General features: G+C 35.2%; 1 protein-coding gene across 1 annotated transcript; it reads right to left on the reverse strand.

Moving 5' to 3' along the window:
* Positions 1-1238: 1238 nt before the first annotated feature.
* On the reverse strand, positions 1239-18703 carry LOC143228233 (uncharacterized). Its single transcript, XM_076459526.1, has 2 exons — positions 18579-18703; positions 1239-1937 (listed from the first exon to the last, which is right to left on the reverse strand). The coding sequence occupies exons 1-2, from the start codon at positions 18645-18647 to the stop codon at positions 1398-1400; spliced, it is 609 nt and encodes a 202-aa protein (XP_076315641.1). The 5' UTR covers positions 18648-18703; the 3' UTR covers positions 1239-1397.
* Positions 18704-20402: the final 1699 nt, after the last annotated feature.

Genomic DNA, 20402 nt, shown 5'->3' on the forward strand with positions numbered 1-20402 from the left:
TTTGCATTATTAATACACGTAGCTTTATTGTATGTATTTGCTTCCAATAGCAATATACACGAAACTTTCTGTATGTGCTTGTTTGCAATATTAACATGTGGAAATTTATTGTTTCTACTTTTTTGCAGTATTAACAAGTGGAACTTTATGGTATGTGTTTGTTTGCAATATCATCACATATTATTTTATGTGTATATATTTATTTGCAATATCAACACATGTAACCTGATTTGACAAAACATGTTGTGTGTTGTTTTCTAAAGCATACACAATGGAGTTCTTTCGATTGCTACAGATTACCGCGAAAGTAGATTTTTTTCATTTGTTAGGAATATAGTAGGAAGAGATGAACTCAAAACAAAGTGTCTTGTATGTTGATGAAAAAAGCGATTATTTTAACAATACGTTTTTAAGTTGTTAAGGGCTTTCACTAAAGTTGATTAAAAAGACTATTGTTTTAACAATGCATTCTTAAACTGTGAAGAAATCTTACTCATCTTTGTTGTTTAAAAACTATTGTTTTAACAATACCTTCTTAAACTTTCAAGGAATCCCGCTCATGTTGTTAAAAAGAACTATTGTTTTAACAATGCATTCTTAAACTTTCAAGGAATCCCGCTCATGTTGTTAAAAAGAACTATTGTTTTAACAATGCATTCTTAAACTTTCAAGGAATCACGCTCATATATGTTGTTAAAAGAACTATTGTTTTAACAATGTGTTTTAAAGCTATCAAACACTCCTACTAATGTTTCTTTTACGACAAAAGACGAACTAAAGTTTCATTTCCGTCGAAACGTCTGTGAGGAAGTGTGGAGGTGGCGGCAAAATACACAACACTGTTAACATATTCAGTACATATAGGTCAATTGGGTGGGAACTCCCCGTCTTAGAGAACCAATAATAGAAGTATGAGCTTTCTGTTATATAACATTGAATACTGGTTGTAATTGGCCATCGTGTTCCTGGTATTACTACGCTAAAGGCAGGGATTCGATACCTCTCGAAGGGCATAGAAGTTAGCTGCATGTAGCTTTGCCTAAATAAAATATATACATATTTGTAGTCTCGTTGCGTCATCTAGCGGACCTTTTGTACTTTAACTTTTTTTTACTTTTCAGTTAATGTGATTCTATTAAACATATGTATCTTACATTTCGATGGTGTTCATACATTTAAATCACAAGTGTAATCACATATAAATGGACAAGCGCAAGTGAGACGAAGAAATGAAAGTGTAAAGCAAAGGAAGGAATATTTTATTTTTTCTACTACACGTGTTCAAAGGTCAAATCACTTTTCGCTGTGAGACAAAATAACCTTTCATGTACTTTAAACATCAACTACACGAACAGTTTGACGTATATTTAAATAATGAAAATTTGGCCTTTTGTTTTCTACACGTGGTAATTTTCGTTATACAATCGGCGTTTGAGAAAACCCTCGAATCCAGCGTTGTCGATCTCGTCAATATTTCTTTTAGGATGGTCAGCTAGACTGTCGCGACGCTTCAGAAAACTTCTAAATCCAGCGTTGTCGATCTCGTCCATGTTGCGTTTGGCAAATCCATTGAATCCAACGTTGTCGATTTCATCAAAGTTTCTCTTGCTTGCACCCAAGGCTGCTCCACTCAGGGAATCGAACCTTTTGGAATAACCCAGTGACGACCCACTTAAGGAGTCGAAACTTCTCTTCGAATTCGATGCTTTAACGAGAGAATTTCCTCTTATAGAAACCAAAACTTTCATGATATCATTCCCTTTGAAGCTGTCGAAGAGCCGAAGAAATCTCCCTTCACTTACCTCATCTAAAACTCGCAAGATGTCACTACTTTCGAAGATATCCAGCGCACGATTCTTCATCAAGAAACGCAAGACGTCGCCACCTGTCAGAGCATGTAGCTCGTAGAAAGTTTGGTACATAGGCTGATGACTAACCTGTAAGGAGAATTTGGCAATTTAAATGATATATTTGCATTAAGAGACTGAATGCTTTCTATTATTGTCGTCAAGTAAGAATATAAAATGTGATATACATAAAACGACAGATGTCCTTAGATTACGATACAGATTTTGTTCTCAATATCCCACGTTCTTCAGTTTAATTTTAGATATAAGTGTCAACGTTAATAACCACTGAAATCATTCGTTGTAGCTAGTACTTTGGAAACGTTATGTAAGGGTTTACATCATGAACTGCTTATATCTAGGTCTGTGGTTCATTTATTTGTTTATTTGTTCTAAAGCACAAAGTTACATGGTGATCTATCTGTGCTTTGCCCACCACAAATATCAAAACATGATGTTTAGTATTATAAACCCATTGACTTACTGCAAAGTCATATGTTATCGAGTCGTTGTTAGGTGTTAAATTAAACACAGAGCCTATCAATTCATTTGTGGTAAGTTCAAGGCAGAGGTTTAATTCCATGTGGTGGACAGAGTGCAGATGACCCATTGTGTTATTGTTGTTTATTATCCAGCGCAAAGCTGCACGAAAGGTTGTTTCTGGCAATAGAAGTCCAAAGACATTCTGATAAGCCACTGGAGGGCAGCACATTTTGTAGCTTTGTATTAAGTAAAGAACAAAATTAAACAAAAATTAAAGGCTGAAACATTATTCATACGAAACTATAAAGGTATTCAGGAAACTAAATTTAAGATAAAAATGCTATTCAAATATCTTCCGACTTCTGTACTTAAAAACTGATGCATATTTAATATTGATATTAACTTTTGAACTCTGCTTGTTAAACGTATCAAAACTGAGGTCGAGGCTATGCTATAAGAATGGTGATCAAATTTCATTCTTCAGTCAGATAATAGTAACCTAAGAATTGGCAGTGTGTACTCGAGTCTAGTCTGTCAGTCCAAAATTAAGGACGGCTGTGCAAAGATAGCCATTATAGTTTAGAGTTGGACTGAATCCTTTGGAAATATGGTAGGAAGAATGGTTTGTTTTTGAATTTCGCGCAAAGCTACTAAAGGGCTATTTGCGTCAGCCTTCCATAATTTAGCAGTGTAAGACTAGAAGGAAGACAGCTAGTCATCACCACCCACCGCTAACTCTTGGGCTACTCTTTTAACAAGGAATAGTGGGATTGATCGTGACATTATAACGCCACCACGGCTGAAAAGGCGAGCATGTTTGGTGCGATGGGGATTCGAACTCGCGACCCTCAGATTACGAGTCAAACGCCTTAAGCAACCTGGCCATTCCGGGCCAGAAGGAATGGTGAACATTGAGTAGATAATCACACGTAATAGGTTTTGTAAAAAAAAAAAAAAAAAAAATCAAAAAAATCAGTATATTTTATTTTTTGTGCTCTGTACTGTAATTATTTAAAACACAAGTAATGCAAAGAATTGAAAAATAAATGTTTGCATCTGTTGAATCATTAATAGCTTCTGGTCAACAGTAAATTCTTATTACAACTTAAGCTATTTAAATTATAACCTTCACTAAGAATAAGACAATTTGGGAGCATTGGTTATCTGGATAAGCCAAATAGTTACTGTAAGGTATAGTTTGGTTTGAATTTCGCGCAAAACCACACCAAGGTTATCAGCGTTAACCGTCTCTAATTTATTGAGGAAAGACTACAAGAGAGGCAGCCAGTCATCATCACCCACCGCCAACTCTTGAACAAATGAATAGTGGGATTGACCGTAATATTATAACGCTTTCACAGCTGAAAGGGCGAACATGTTTGATAAGACTGGTATTCGAACCCGCGACCCTTAGACTGGGAGTCAAACGCCCTAGAAACATGGCCATGCCGGACCTGATATAATATGAAAGATTGAATAGTAATGTTTAACGCAGGACTTATCATGATTAATACCATATGTTTAAATGTAAACCAGTGCAAAACTTTAATTTTCGGATGATTAAATTGGATTGTATTATAAGAAAGACACATTCGATGATAACAAAATTTTTAGGAGGTTTAAATGAAAATAAATTGTAACTAATGAAATTATACAAAAACTATTAAAAGAAAAAATATGTTGGAACTAATGACATTCAATCAAAATATGTTAAGATTCTTAGAAATCATGTTGGATCTGAATAGTCTCTAGATGAATTACGGTACAAAGAATCAGTTAACCCTAACCCATGGGCTTCTAGAAGATTAAATTCAATAACTTAATTCAAGTGCTTCCAAACGTGAAGTGCAATAAATTGGATAACCTTAACCCGTGTGCATCGAAAGATGAATTATTTTTTTAAGAAATGTAATTAGAATAAACTTATCAAGCGCTCATCTTTGTATATGAGTGATATATATTTCCAACTTGTAATTGTCTTCTGGTTATGTATGCTTCCAGTCCAGTGTTATATATATTTGCAGTTCATCTTTGTATATGGGGGATATAGTTTCCCAGCTTATTCTTGTGTGTGAGTGATGTATGTTCCCAGTTCAATTTTGTTTATGGATGATGTCCGTTCACAGTTCATCTTTGTCTACCGGTAATATATATTCTCAGTTCATCCTTGTTTATGGATAATGTATGTTCCCAGTTCAACCTTGTTTATGGATATTGTTTGTTCCCAGTTCATCCCTATATATGGGTGATGTCAGCTCCCTGTTCATCCTTGTGCACTGGTGATATGTGTTCTCAGTTCATCCTTGTTTATGGGTGATATATGTTCCAAGTTCATCCTTGTTATGGGTAATGTCTGTTCCCAGTTCATCTTTGTCTACGAGTGATACATATTCCCAGTTCATCTTTGTCTACGAGTGATACATATTTCCAGTTCATCGTTGTTATGGTTAATGTCTCTTTCCAGTTCATCCTTGTATATGTGTTATGTATGTTCTTATTGTGAGCGTAGAATTCCATGCTCAAAATTTGAATTCTCTCCAATAAACTAAAGAAGAATGAAACACTTTACACAAAAGCTTGAGTTATCGGATTCTTTGTTTTACGAAGTTAGCTTTATGATGATAAAACTGGAACCTGGTCTTTACCTCCATAGCCATTAGTTGTCCACACTCGGTTTCCCAGTACGTTCAGTAAGTTACTTTTCATGATCTTGTACTCTCAGCAAAACTCATCAACACAAATATGTTGGTCACGACATGGAGAAAAATATGGTTATTGTAGCACTTATATCAAATGTTATAGTAGAAAAATATGTTTATAAGTTTGATCAATGTACCCGAAGAGCAGCAGGAGACTAATAAACCCCTATTGGTCAACCGGAAAGATATTTTATCCAATCGTTACTGCACTTTTAATGACGTAAGTTTCAGTTTTTCACTCCAGTACTTACTGAGAATGTAATTTACCAAAATCCGTTTATATCGACTTGTTCTGTTAAAAGGCCCGTTTAAAAATGATAATAACTTCAGAATAGCACAGATCTGATTTTTTTCAAGCAACCTTTTAACTTCACCAAATGGTGTGCTACCCTTGTTTGTTTTTTAATTTCGTGCAAAGCTACACGAGGGCTAACCGTTCCTATTTTAGCAGTGTAAGACTAGAGAGAAGGCAGCTAGTCATCACAACCCACCGCCAACTCTCAGGCTACTATTTTACCAACGAATAATGGGATTGGTCGTTACATTATAACGCCCCATGGCTGAAAGGGCGAGCATGTTTGGTGCGACGGTGATTCGAACCCGCGACCCTCAGATTACGAGTCGAGCGCCGTAACCACCTGGCCATGCAGATACAAATATTCTCAACCAACCATCAAATTTACAAAACTTCTTTTATTACGCAGATACAAGTATTCTTAACCAACAACTCAAATTTTTAACTTCACTTTGTGTATTCTGTTAAGCGCGTTTGATATTTTTAAATATAAAATTCTAAACACATAACAGGATCTCATTCCGACTGTCTATGCACTTCTGTGGTATTTGTTTGAGTGTGTGTTTTAGGATTTTGCACATAATTTTATCTGCAGATACACTTCTAGTCTATTAGACAAGAGTGACCCAATAGATGGAGGTGGACAGTGTTGGGTTTGTGGCCTTCCGTCTGGTCCGATATGGCCTGGTAATTAGGGCACTTGACTCGCAATCTGAAGGTCGCGGGCTCAAATCCACGTCACAAAAAATATGATCGTTCTTTCAGTCATGAGGCGTTATAAGTGACGGTCAATCCAATTATTTTAAGATAAAAGCGTAGCCTAAAAGTTGGCGGTGAATAGTGTTGATTGGCTGCCTTCCCTCTAGTCTTACATGGCTAAATTAGGGACGACTAGCGTGGATAGCTCTCGCGTAACTTTGTGCGAAATTAAAAAAAAACCAACTCATCCTTCCAGTGCATTCAAAAGAAGGGCCGACATGTGCAACGAGTCCATATGCATACTTGCACAAGTATTCTGAAATAAATAAATGTACTTCTTTACCTAAGTCTCCCTTTCACAAATGGTTCAATAGTAAGTTTATGGACTCACGAAGATAAAATTGTGGTTACATACCCGCAAAAGGTATAGCATGTATTGAGCAGTTTTGCTCTTAACAACAACTAAACTGTACTTATATATATGACTACCAATCCAGTTCTTAGAGTTCACGTATCAGCAATTATATTCATCATATGATCGACACTAGCGCTTATCACGTGAGTGAGTCAGCAACTTCACATCATTGTAATACTCTATAGTGAGTATGGTTAAATTTACTTATGTATAAACCCTTACTTTATAGGTCTTTATTACTGCTGAACTAGCAAAACAAGAGGGTTACTTGATGAACTATGTGTAATCCAACTAACAGAAGCAATGGATCACTTAATCATCTAGATATAATCTACTTAACAATAGAAGAGGGTTACTTGATGATTTATGTGTAACTCAACTAACAGGACCAGTGTATCACTTGACATCCAGATGTAATCTAACTAACATAACAAGAGGGTTACTTGATGATCTTTATATAATCTAACTAACAAACCCAGTGGATCTATTGATCAACCACATATAATGTGACTAACAGAACAAGGCAATTGCTTGATGATCTATGTATAATCCTACTAACAGAAGCAGTAGATCACCTGATCATCCAGATGTAATCTATCTAACACAACAACAGGGTTACTTGATGGTCTATCTGTAATCCAACTAGCAGGACCAGTGGATCACTTCACCATCCAGATATATCTAGCTAACAATATAATGATCTATGTGTAATTTAACTAACAGAAGCACTAGATCACTTGGTCATCCAAATATAATGTAGCTAACAAAACAAGAAGGCCGCTTGATTAACACTAGTATTTTAACTAATTTACTAAGCCTAGATATGAAAATACATTTTGCACTAAATTCCTCGAGCAAGTAAACTGGAAGCAAAGAACTCCATTATTGTGTTATTAATATAATTTTTAAAGAAGCAAGAGTTATAGGAGGGTTTTCTTCCTTTCTAGAATCTCAAGTAAACTTACACAAAGTTGTTCTGCTAGTCACTGATACATCACACGCAAGAAGGATTAGATATATACAAGAAATCCTTAACCTTCTCTCAAACTCTGTCCACAAAATGAAGATTGACATCAGTGATAGTAGTGATATTATTGATGTCTCGTGATACTTGATACTAACTACGAAACAATAACATTTTATACTAGATAGGAACCAGTAACTCCTGATAATAAACTAAGAACCAATAAATGCTCGATAATAGTTAGCAGCCACTAAACATCTGAAAATAAACTAATAACTACCTGACACTAGTTAGTATTCAATAAACACCTCATATTAGTTAATAACTAGTAATATTTGCTACAAGCTAGTAGCCAATAAACATTTGATAATAACTAAGAACCAGTAAACACCTGATATCAGGTGTAACCAATAATATGTGATAGTGTTCTGTAACCAGTAGCAGCTGATAATAACAGGAACCAACTAGAAGGGAACTCAGTAGAGAGCAGCGTTGAGTATATTTGTCCCTAAAACAAATTCGAAAATGTGTCCTATTTCCGTCGTTATAAACGTATACGGATGATATTTAGCAGGACATTGGGAAATAATACTCGACATATGTCTACCAAGATTCATTTCGGTCATTTTGGACTGAGATATACAGCAAAAATAGCATGAAAAATCAGTACCTATATTAACATATAGGATTTGTTTTTAATTTCATGACTTCATGGGATTCTGATCTCTTAAAAACTTATCATTTCTAAGTTGGATCAAAGTCCAAAAGTATACTAATTTCCGTCCAAATCCATTCAGCCATTTTCTATAAATCTCGCTGTCAAACGCACACACTCACATAGAGATAAAAACGTAATCTACGTTACATGATTACTCTTCCCTTTTACGTTTCGAGAGTCGTTCAAATTGTGTTGTGAGCTTCATCGATGGCTGAATGGAGTGAAATGAAAGTTGCTATAGTATGACCGAAGTGATGAGGTTTCGGAGACTTAATGTAACAAAAATCCTCATGTGTTAACATGGGGATCGATTCTTTCTCATTATTTTTACTCTGATTATCAAAAATGATCGGATTTTGATGAGTGAGCCTACGTAGAATATTATTATTTATTGTTCTACTAAAAGTGGTTTATGTCCATCGATAAAGACGGATATACGAACGAATTTTCTTATTTTTTAATACCCTAGTGCGATCATCGTTGCGAAGAATAAAAAAGCCTACATTTCCAGTTTCAATACAGCATTGAATTTTTTCTTCCTTTAGTAACAAGCAGAACTAGTTCCTAGTTTCAGATATTAAGCAAAATAAAAGTTCTCATAATCTCACACCGGGAAATGTATGGAAATGTATACAAGCGTTTAATACTTTTAGAAATAGATATATTCAATTGAATCGTTTCTCAGGCGCCTAAAATTAAATTGTACTTAAACACGCAAATACTGGCTTTTAAATGTTCAAAGGAAATCACGTGATAATACTCGTAGTTTGAAAGAAGTGCAAGCTGGGAATTACTCTCAACCGAAGGATGTTTGTCGATAATATAACTCTATTTAGATAATCCGTAAAGTTTGGGTTCTGCAAATAGTTAAGTAAATAACAAACCCACCAATTAACAGATTAAAGTATTATATGTACGGTGTTTTCAGTTCTTCTGCTCAGCACAGGGAGTTTAAATAGGACTTAAATAATATGTACTATTGATACTTTACACATATTCTTCTAAATTATGCAGCAAACAAGCCGCTTAAATTACCAAAAATAAAAATGAAGCCCGCGCTATTATCCGATTTACACTTTACCATTATAACTCAACGAATAGCGGTGAATTAAATGGTAGATTAGGCTTCCCAACTGTTTTAATAGATTAAAATATTCTTTATGTGGGATTTATGAAGTGACCGTAAAAGCAACGGTTTTCATTACTAACCTTACAGGATAACAGGCACAAAATTTAATTGTTTTAGATAAACAATTAATTGCATACTAATGTTTATAAGCTACTCCGCGTCTTCTAAGAAAGCTTATGTTAGGGTTTTAGATCTATATCGTGGAACGACTTGAAAGTAAAAGAGAGAAAAAATGAAGAAATTATTATATCGTAACTAGTTCCATGTTGTCATAGATTCTTTCATTTAATAGTTGTTAGAAAATTTCTTTACTCTAAGATGCCACCTGGTGGTTTAGCGATTATAACGCTAAGGTTTAGTTTCATATCACAGGGGACAAAGCTTTGTACGTAATAAAAACAAACACCTAATCATTTCTGAGAGTCTACAAATTATTGCCTCTGTTCAAGGCCTAAATTGTTTATGTTTTTCTCAAAAAAGGAGTAATGTATTTTTTTTTTCTTGAAAATGTCACATTTAATGATTCTTAGTGAATATAATGTTTCTGAAAAGCGTGTTCGTTGTTAGATGAAAGTATAGAATATGTGCAGGGATGTTTTCAAGATAAGTTTAGAACTCTCCATAGAAATGAGTCATATTACGAAGCATTATGAGTGTCAAGAACTATTTTTTATTTTATAAGAATGTTCTTTTCAACAAACTTATTTATTAAATATCACGGATTTGTTATGATCACCCAAACTTATGTTAATAAATGAGATACTAGATTGTGTACACAAGAATATCTAAATTTTTGATCATATTGTATAACCTGTAACTTTATGCAAACTAAGTTACCCCAAATCTGCACCTCTATTTATTGAGGGTGGCGGGTTCTAATCCCTGTCCTACCAAACATGCTCGCCTTTTCAGGTAAAAGTAGCCCCAGAGTTGGCAGTGGGAGGTAATGACTAGCTGGTTTCTGTCTGGTCTTTCACTACTACTATATTTTGGAGGGCAAGCACAATTAGCCCTCGTATAGCTTTGCGCGAAAATCAAAAGAAACCAAACCGTTTAATAATAAAAGTAAAACTTGACGTGACAATGATATACCGGTAGATGGCAATAAGAACATAAACCTGGTGTATGTTTTCTTCACAAACCATATACAGAACTTGCGTTTACCATCTAATTCTATAAATTCTAAGACATTGAATTTATCGATCTCAACCAGGTTACTGGATATATAGACGCCTCCTTTCAACCTATGACCCTAATTATGGGTCGTTATATTAGTCAAAAATTGTCGAAATCCGGAATGTCAGCCTTAGCCTTCATTTTCCCACCTCTGCCTTTACCTGTTCTCATATAAAGAGTGATTCCAATACTATCATATTTAATCCCGTCGAAAAGTAATGCCTCTGAGCGGCACAGCGGTATGTTTGCAGACTATTAGCGCTACAAACCGGGTTTCGATACCCACGGTGGGCAGAGCGCAGGTAGCCTATTGTACAGCTTTGTGCTTAATTTCAAGCAAATCGAAAATTAGTAACCTCAGCGAACAATCTATTAACTAGAAATCCGATTTTAATGCAGTTATTAAAAGCCCATTTTAGCTAAACACAGTCTTCATTAGTGGTGCGAAGGGGAATACATCTCAGTTGAGTAAACTATTTGTTCTCTTAAAACTAAACACCGTCCATGAATAAGAGAAATAATAATGTAACCCCCGCTTGACAGCGGCTAAATTACGAACTTACAATGCTAATAGTACTGTACCTCAAGGGGTAGGATTGCATATTAAGGAGTGAGATAGCAGTTGAGAAGGTAGGACTGTATCTTAAAGGGCAAGACTACATCTTAAAGAGTGAGAATGTGTCTTAAAGGGTAGAACTACATCTTAACGGAATGCATCTTAAGGAATAGGACTGTATTTTAAAAGGTAGGTAGAGCTGCACCTTACGAAATAAGACTATCTTAAGGCGTAGGACTACATCTTAAGGAGTGTGATTGTATCTTAAAGAATAGGACAGCATCTTAAAGGACAGGACTGCACCTTAAGAAATAAGAATATTTTAAGTAGTAGAATAGCATCTTAAAGTGTATTACTACATCTTAAAGAGTGGGAATATATCTTAAAGGACAGGACTACGTCTTGATTCTGAATCATATTGTAAGTTTATATAGATTGGTTTTTCAGTCACAATTCTGGATTCTCAAGAGCTTGAAAATTCAATCACTGTCTCATCTTCTCTTGTACTTTGACAAATCACTCACTGTTCTACCTTCTCTTGTAATTTGACAACTCAGTCACTGTTCTACCTTCTCTTGTACTTTGACAATTCACCTACTTTACGGCTTTAGCACAGTTTAAACGTTCAAACAAGAATGTATTTCTCTATCATTATCGTGTAGCACCTTCTTGCCACTGTCAGTTCTGTAGATTACGCTGTCCAATATAGTTTCACGGTATGACATTGGCTCTTATCGGCATGGAGCTTTCTGGTTTCTTCGAGTTACACTTCAACTGAGATTTTTTTTTTACAGTTGACAAAAATATGTATGTTCTGCCCTATTACAATACAGTTTACAATTTCTATAACATAAATACAGCATTTCAGAACTTGGTGAAAACTTAGCTTTTAAACTGCGTAATATTACTAAATATCGACTTCATGAAAGCTTGGCTATAGATATGAAGGATAAAACTATATTTAAAACAGGTTAAAATACAATACGAATCCTGTGACTGGGCTCTTCCGGGTTCTGATATTCATACTTAAAATCTTAAGCATGAAAGAAAAGCTAACCCAAGTTATTAATTTATTTTTCAATTAATATTTAAAAACTTAAGTTTCCCTCTCTTTCTAGTTGTTTTCATATTTTTCCCCCAATTCATAATCTCCTTTTATTCACCTTTAGTTAGTTATGAATGGGACTTATTCACTTTTTGCAAAAAAAAAAAAAAATATTGAATAAGAATTTCCATATCTCTTAATATGTAAGCCTTTTTTGTCGTCGTGAATAGCAAAACCCTAGCGGACGAAGGTGGTAAACCTTGATAAGAACAAACTTTGCGACTTGTACGATGCGTCAGAACGCAACAATAAAGCTATCGAAAGCCAGGAATTACATTTAGTCGAGCTGCAAGTCGGTAAGTACAACATACACGAGAATAAACCGACGGTCTTCTAATAAAGAAAGTATCTTTATGTTTTATTTTTTGGACTAATCTCGTGTGATGCAGTATTGTAAAGAAGGGCAATTCTGACTTTTTGTAATTTGTTGTTTTTTGTTTAAATCTCATCATAATATTGCTATTGACTATTGAGTGTAATATAATGATCTGGACACGAAATGCGAGTAAATGAAGGTTAGATAATATGTTTGTTTGTTTGTTTGTTTGTTTGTTTTGGGAATTTCGCACAAAGCTACTCGAGGGCTATCTGTGCTAGCCGTCCCTAATTTAGCAGTGTAAGACTAGAGGGAAGGCAGCTAGTCATCACCACCCACCGCCAACTCTTGGGCTACTCTTTTACCAACGAATAGTGGGATTGACCGTCACATTATACACCCCCACGGCTGGGAGGGCGAGCATGTTTAGCGCGACGCGGGCGCGAACCCGCGACCCTCAGATTACGAGTCGCACGCCTTACGCGCTTGGCCATGCCAGGCCCTAGATAATATGAACAACAAAATAAGAGTTATGTTACAAAACACATAACTTCAGGTAGAATGAAAATAGTAAAATAATTTCTCTTTCACTAGGTTTATAGTTCCACGCTAGTACAGCAGTAAGTATACGAATATACAACTCAAAAATTAGGAGTTCGATTCCCCTCGGTGGATTCAGCAGATAGCTCTATGTGACTCTGCTATAAGAAACACACACGCTGCTGAAGTTTGTTTTATGTTTTATTTGTCATAAAATTAAAACTAGAACGTAAACGTTTACATTTTCCCTTTGTTTCCATTTACTGATTGCTTGCAACGACCAAACTCGATGACGTAATACACTTTTATATTTATTACTTTGTATCGAAGTAAGTAAACCATAAATTTTTAATTTCTCCAAATTATGTTACCATTTTCTTGTTTGGATTCTATTTAAATAGTGCGCATATTTTAAATATATATGTATATGCATATATTTATCATTGGAACATTTTTTTTATTTTGATGAAAACTTTGAATTCCAATTTATTACTAGGATTAGACAGCAGCGCACCTAGTGGCCAACTAAAGACCTATAAACCATTTTCGTTTAAGAGGTACCGCCGCTATCTTTTATTATAATGACAATACTAATATTTGCTAATCAAAGATTTGTTGTACTTGTCTTGATATGTATATCATATTTTTTTGTTTCTATGACAGATTTTTACCACAGGATTAACTCACTTTTTACCAGTAATGTGATTTAACACTTTTCGCGAAGTACGATTTTTTTCCAGTGCTTGGAAGCATTTATATTACATACTTTATTCTTAATTAATACAATTAGATTCAAAGAAAGAAAGAAACAGCGTCGAAGTTTAAAGATTAGAAATAACGAAAGGGTTAAACAGTTTGGCCCATATATTTGCTAAAAGCTTTATTAGTTAGGGCCCGCCCGTATTTCTCAGTTACAAATGATCTGTTTTATCAATGGGTCAAGAAAAAACTAGAGCTAGAGCCAGGAAATTACTTGTGGTAGTGTCCAGACAGGAAATTACTGTGTGATAAGTTTTATTTGGCCTTTAGACTTTAAACGTTACTTTTAATATAGTCCGTTAGGGTACTCTGTTAAATCTTCAGGTTATAGGTTAAGAATGTAGTATTTAAAAGCGTAATAAGCCTAATACGAATATCTCATGACAAGTAAAATTCCGTATATCATCACATGTTCGTTTAATCAAAATTTACATTTCTTAAGTTCAGACGATCTCATAACTGTTTGTTTCATTACAAACTATTTGTAGGATTCTTACCAGGACCGTGTTTAGACTAGGTGAGAAACTCAAAGATATTTTTGTAAGGTTTCTCATAACGATAACATATTTTTGTATCACATGATTGAACAATATAGAATACTTAAGTTTTTGTATGATTCAATGTAATATTAAAAGAATCAATCGGAAATGTTTATTCGGTTTCACCCAATAGTATAGAAGCTGCTGAAAAATCTCTCTTGACGGTGTAGAACCATTGGAAACTTTTTAACTGGTTTCATTTGATGGGTGTAGAGCATTTAAAACAATTTTTAGCTATTTTTCCTAATCTGCAGGCTCGACATGGCCAGGTGCTTAAGATACTCAACTCGTAGTCCGAGGGTCGCTGGTTCGAATCTCCGTCACACCAAACATGTTCGTCCTTTCAGCCATTGGGGCGTTATAATATTAAAGTCAATTCCACTGTTCGTTGGAAAAAGAGTAGCCCAAGAGTTGGCCATGGTTGTTGATCACTAGCTGCCTTACCTCTAGTCTTACACTGCTAAATTAGGGACGGCTAGCGCAGATAGCCCTCGTGCAGCTTTGCGTGATATTCAAAACAAACCAAACCTAATCTGCAGCTGTAATCCAGTTTGTTAAACTATTTTCTGAGTAACATTTAAACTAAGGTTTTTAGTGCTATCGTATTTGAGAAGTAAACCGTGACTAGTATTGAATCACAAATATCACATTTAAGAAGTGAAACATGTGGTTGATTTAAAATAATAATTCTTACATTACAAATGTGAAACCTGTGATTGGTTTTCAATTCTAGTTTAGGAAATAAAACCAAAGTGAAAAAAATGGCATTGCCAGTACTCAAGGACAGTAACAAAAAATAAGACTGACAAATCTAAAGGACATAAAAAATATAGGGTACTAACAGGACTTGACGGGCAATTGACAAAAAGGTAGACCCGGCCAGAATCTGTGATTAATACAAATGGATAGAACATGGCCCCCCGGCATGGCCAGGTGGGCATTTGGCGTTCGACTCGTAATCCGAGGGTTGCGGGTTTGAATCCTCGTCACACCAAACATGCTCGCCCTTTATAATGTTACGGTCAATCCCACTATTCATTGGCAAAATAATAGCCCAGGAGTTGGTGGTGAATGGTGATGACTAGCTGCCTTCCCTCTAGTCTTACACTGCTAAATTACAGAAGGCTAGCGCAGATAGTCCTTGAGTAGCTTTGCGGGAAATTCAAACCAAAATTTACCATTTTAGCTGTTTCGAATTTTCCACTTTCCACTTCGTTCTGGCAAATGTGCTTATCAGATTACTTAATATATTCACTTCGAGTTAGGGTTTGTTAGGGAAAGCAGTTAGTCAACACCACTCATAGCCATTGAGCAGGGGGATTAATCATAACATTATATCGCCTCTATGGCTGAAAGGATGAGCATGTTCGATGATGGGATCTGATCCCACAACTAATCTTTAAACTTGAAGTTTTTTTTTTTTTTCTCTTGTCTCTTGCTCATGCGTTACTAACTAAAACAATTAAAAGATTCGTACATCAACATGATATGCCTTCTTTTGACTCAGTAGAATGTGTCTATACGTATGGCGTTAAAAGTAGGATTTTAGCATTCATGGTGGTGCGGAACAAATGATCACGGTGTAACTATGTGCTTAACGACAAACAAACAAAATAGACGCATCCTTCTCGAATTTCTAAAACCAATACTTTTCAAAAGAAGGACAAGTCTTAACGTGTTTTGAGCATTCATGGTTCACAGCCTTTTGCCTTAAAAATGGATTTTGCTGACTGGGACCTTGAGTGTGCTGTAAGAGAAATAGGTAAATTATATTATTCAATAAGACGAAGAGTGTTATTGATTTAGCTGTCTTTCCTCTAGTCTATTGGTTCATAATTAGGATGGACTATTCGCAAGTGGCGCTGCTGTAGTTTTGTGTGAAATTCTAAAAGAAAGAACAAAACATAGTATAATTTAAATCGACTTGAGACATCTGCAGCGGTGGACTGAGAAATGTTAGAAGATCAAAACTCATATTGATTTGTTGTGATGACAGTTTCCATGTTCAGTAGTTGATTCTGCCCGTTCTGATTGTTCGTAATAGAAAAGTTTTATAACTGTCTACATAAATTAACTGAAGTCCAGTCATGGCACCATTTTTGTACATTTTATAGGGTTACCAACAGCCCGATTAGCCACTTTTTATTATTTTGGAGAACAGTAACAAGAGCTTGAGTGATCACTGTTGTGCATTTTATAAAAAACAACAACAAAAAAACGTTTGTTCTTAAGCACAAAGCTATACTACAGGCTGTTTATGCTTTGCCCACCACGAGTATCGAAAACCGGTTTCTAGCATTGTAAGTCCACAGACGTACCTCCGTGCTACTGGGGGGGGGCATTCACAAAGGATCTGGCATGGCTGGTGATTAGGACACTTGACTCGCGATATAAGGGTCACGGTATCGAATCTTGTCACCGAACATACTCGTCCTTTCAGCTGTTGGAGCGTTATAAATTCATGATCAATCCCACTATTCGATAAATAGTAGGCCAAGAGTTTATGGTTTATTGCGGATTTCTTTGAGTAGGCTTGGGTGAAATTCAACAAACAACCAGTTAAATCCAGATTCACCAACTCTATACATTTTTGAACAACTCAGGAATCCTGTTTGTTATCTCCTCATTTGAAGTTTGTATTATAAGGAATAACGTTTTTCAGAAAATAAAATACGTTTGTGTATTTTTATACTGATTGTTTGTGGATATTCTATTCACTATTATACGTTGTTTAAATTACAACTTCCTTAAAATGGTGTTAAAATTCATAAAATAAATTAATTGTAATTGAAAAAGTTCCGGAAATTGATATTTATTTTTATCCTGCTAACTTACACATTTTTGCTTTCCATATATAGTTCTTGAGTATGACATAGTGTTGAACTTGTTATATTTTAAATCTGTAGGTTCTATGATCCGCCCTCTGTATATTGGGGCCTGACGATGAAATCTCTCTATACGATTACATTAACACAAGAGTTGGCGGCGGGTGGTATTAATTAGTTGTCTCCCTTCTAGATTTTCACTTCAAAATTAGAGACGGCTAACTCAGATAGCACGATAATAGCTTTGTATGAATTTCAGGAAACAAAACAAACAAACTAACAGGTATTATATGTTAAGTTAATTCGGTAGTTTTTTAACCTGATGGAATTATGCTTCTGTAGAAAAACGAAACATTTTCTGTAATCGTCAAAAAATACTACAACTTAAGCTTGGATAGCTTTGATAAAAATTACTTTTCAGAAACACCTAAACTACCTATGTCTTTCCTATAGAATGACATTAAAGTTAGAAAAGCACAATGGCTCGGCATGGCCAGGTGGTTAAAACGTTCAACTCGTAATCTGAGGGTCGCGAGTTCGAATCCCTGTCACACCAAACATGCTCGCCCTTTCAGCCGTGAGGGCGTTATAATGTTAGGTGCAATCCCAGTATTCGTTGGTAAAAGAATAGCCAAAGTGTTGGCAGTGGATAGTGATGGCTACCTGTCTTCCCTCTAGTCTTACACTGCTAAATGAGGGACCGCTTGCGCAGATAGCCCGCGAGTAGCTTTGCGCGAAATTCAAAAACAAACAAACAAAAGCACAAAATGTTGACAAAAACACACACACAAAATCTTTTTTTTTTCTGTTTCTTTTTACTTGTTATTTAAACTTGGTTTTGTCATCTTGCATTAGATTTAGTCTTGGTGTAAGAGTAAATGTTAGAAGTTATTTGAGCTAGTGGAGTAAGTTAGTCGATTACGTGCGTCAACGAAAATCATAACGTTGTCTGATAAGTTTTAAGAAGACAAATACGAGCTACAACGCTAAAATTAGGCGTTTGATTCCCCTCGGTGGACTCAGTGGTTTTGTTATAAGAAAACACACACTTACGTAACCAAATCTAGAAGAGCAAGTTTAAGAGAGTAACACAGTAAGTTACCAACTGAAAACAGACTTTTGTTCCTCATTGAAACAATGTACGGACTTATACTGCTAGAAACCGTCTTTCGATACCCGTGGTTGGCAGAGCAAAGATAGCCCATTGTGAATATTTTCATTTAACTACAAGCAAATAAAGAATCTTGAGAGAGATCTAAACGAGCACAAATGTGAATTGGTTTTCAGTCTTAATAAAGTTTAAGAAAATTAAGATTTGTGGTATAACTTTGTATTTGTAATACAGCTTTGTGGTTAATGACAAACAACTACAATTAATAATTTTTGTATAAGTGAACGATAAAAATGTGTCTCCCAAACCTGAAGAAGCCTTTAAGGAGTTTTGTTATATTTGAAGTAATAGAACGAAGGTCATATAGTCCTAACTTTTCAGAGACAAAAAAGGAATGCTTACCTGTTCTGCTGAGCCCAGGTATAGTACAATACCACTGAGGAACAGGAAGGTGCAGCTTTGGAAATACATGACCCAGAAACAGCGGATGCTTCTATTCCTAACCTGTTATTCTTTAACTTATCGAGAGTTCGGGTCAGTCGAGGATTTTTAAGAGCACAAACCACGCCTTCGTAGGCGGACAAAGAACCAATCAGGTGCTTCTTAATTATACCTGTTAAGAAACCTTTACACCACGTGCTAACAGCCTCCACCCACGTTTCGTGGAAATAAAGTAAAAATAGTAAAGAAATTATTAAATCAGAAACTTGAAGCAAAATTTGACTTTTCTTTCATTACAGGGTCGAATATTCTTAAGTTATTCGTTTTTACGTCATATTCAAATAACTGTTTGTGTGGCAACGTTTATTGAAATGTGAAATGAGGACCCATATCATTGTTTTCAGCGTACAATTACTTCAAAAACAAATATAAAACCTATTTCGACACACCACTTGTCTCTTATCCAGTCTTCTTACCTAATAAGATAGAATTTCCTGAAAACGTTATATCTCAGTGACAAGTATTCAATCGAATGAATACACTTATAACATCAGTGATACATACTTCAAATTCTATATAGAATAGGTGAATAAAAATAGTCTAAACACTACATGTATAATATAGCTTCTTACTACATAATTATTCACTTTTTTTATAGTTTATTATATTTCAGAAACCCCGCCTAGTTTTGCTTAATAGACACCTTTCTTAATACTGGTTTATTTAATTTTTTTTTCACGCTTTCTCAGATAGCTACTCGAGGACTGTCTGTGCTAGCCGTTTATATTTTTGAAGTAATAGAACAACATACACTTTCAACTGTTAGGCTATTCATAATGAATAGCAGTCTTCTGAAAGAACAAACATACTTGTACCTCCAGATTGGTAAAGGCCGTGCAGGATAGACGCGGACAGTCTTCTACGACTGTATTGTAAAGAGGATAAGGAGTTAAGGTTTATTCGTAGTTTCAATATCATTTTATTTTATCATTTTGTGATCATTATGTGTAGCATGAAAAATTAATCGTACAAAATGTATGGATTTCAGATATGTTATAAAAGAAAAGATCGAACTTAATCTAGTGTTTAGCATGTCTGGATTGTTAATTTGAGAACTCGTTGGTGAAAACAACAAAAATGAAAACAAAATATATCAATCCGTACTTTGGGGTCACGAGTGGGCTTTAAGAGTGACGGCCAAGTTATATCATTTAGTCAGACAAAAGTAGCCCAATTGTTGGCGGTATGTGCTATGGACTAGCTGCTCTTCTCCTAGTTTATCAGTTCAAAATTAAGGACGGATGTGTCTTGATAACCGCTGTGAGGATTTGCACGAACCTCCTCCCCCAGAAAAACAAACAACAACAACTGACAAATAAACGAACTATAAAAATATGTGCTGTTGATAAAAACGTTTTAAAATAATATATTTGTATTTTCAACATGAACTGGACCCACAAATAGCACAAAAATGTAATTTATTTAGTTTTGTATTTTTAACGTGTACATATGTGGTTGAGTCCACAGTTTTATGTCTAATATTCAGATGAATAGTTGTACAAAGTTGTATGTATAAACATTTCAAAAATCCAAGCCTTTAGACTGAAGTGGAAAGACTTATTTTATTTGTTAAACGATATATTTTGATGTAGGTTTCTTTATAACACTGTTAGAAACCGGGTTTCGTTACCCGTGGGGGGCAGACCACAGGTAGCCCATTGTGTAGGTTTGTGATTAATTCCAAACAGTCAGTGAATCATTATAACACAAACAGTCCTCATATTT

This window comes from Tachypleus tridentatus, chromosome 10 (genome assembly GCF_004210375.1).
Source record: "Tachypleus tridentatus isolate NWPU-2018 chromosome 10, ASM421037v1, whole genome shotgun sequence".
Classification (NCBI taxonomy): Eukaryota; Metazoa; Arthropoda; class Merostomata; order Xiphosura; family Limulidae; genus Tachypleus; species Tachypleus tridentatus.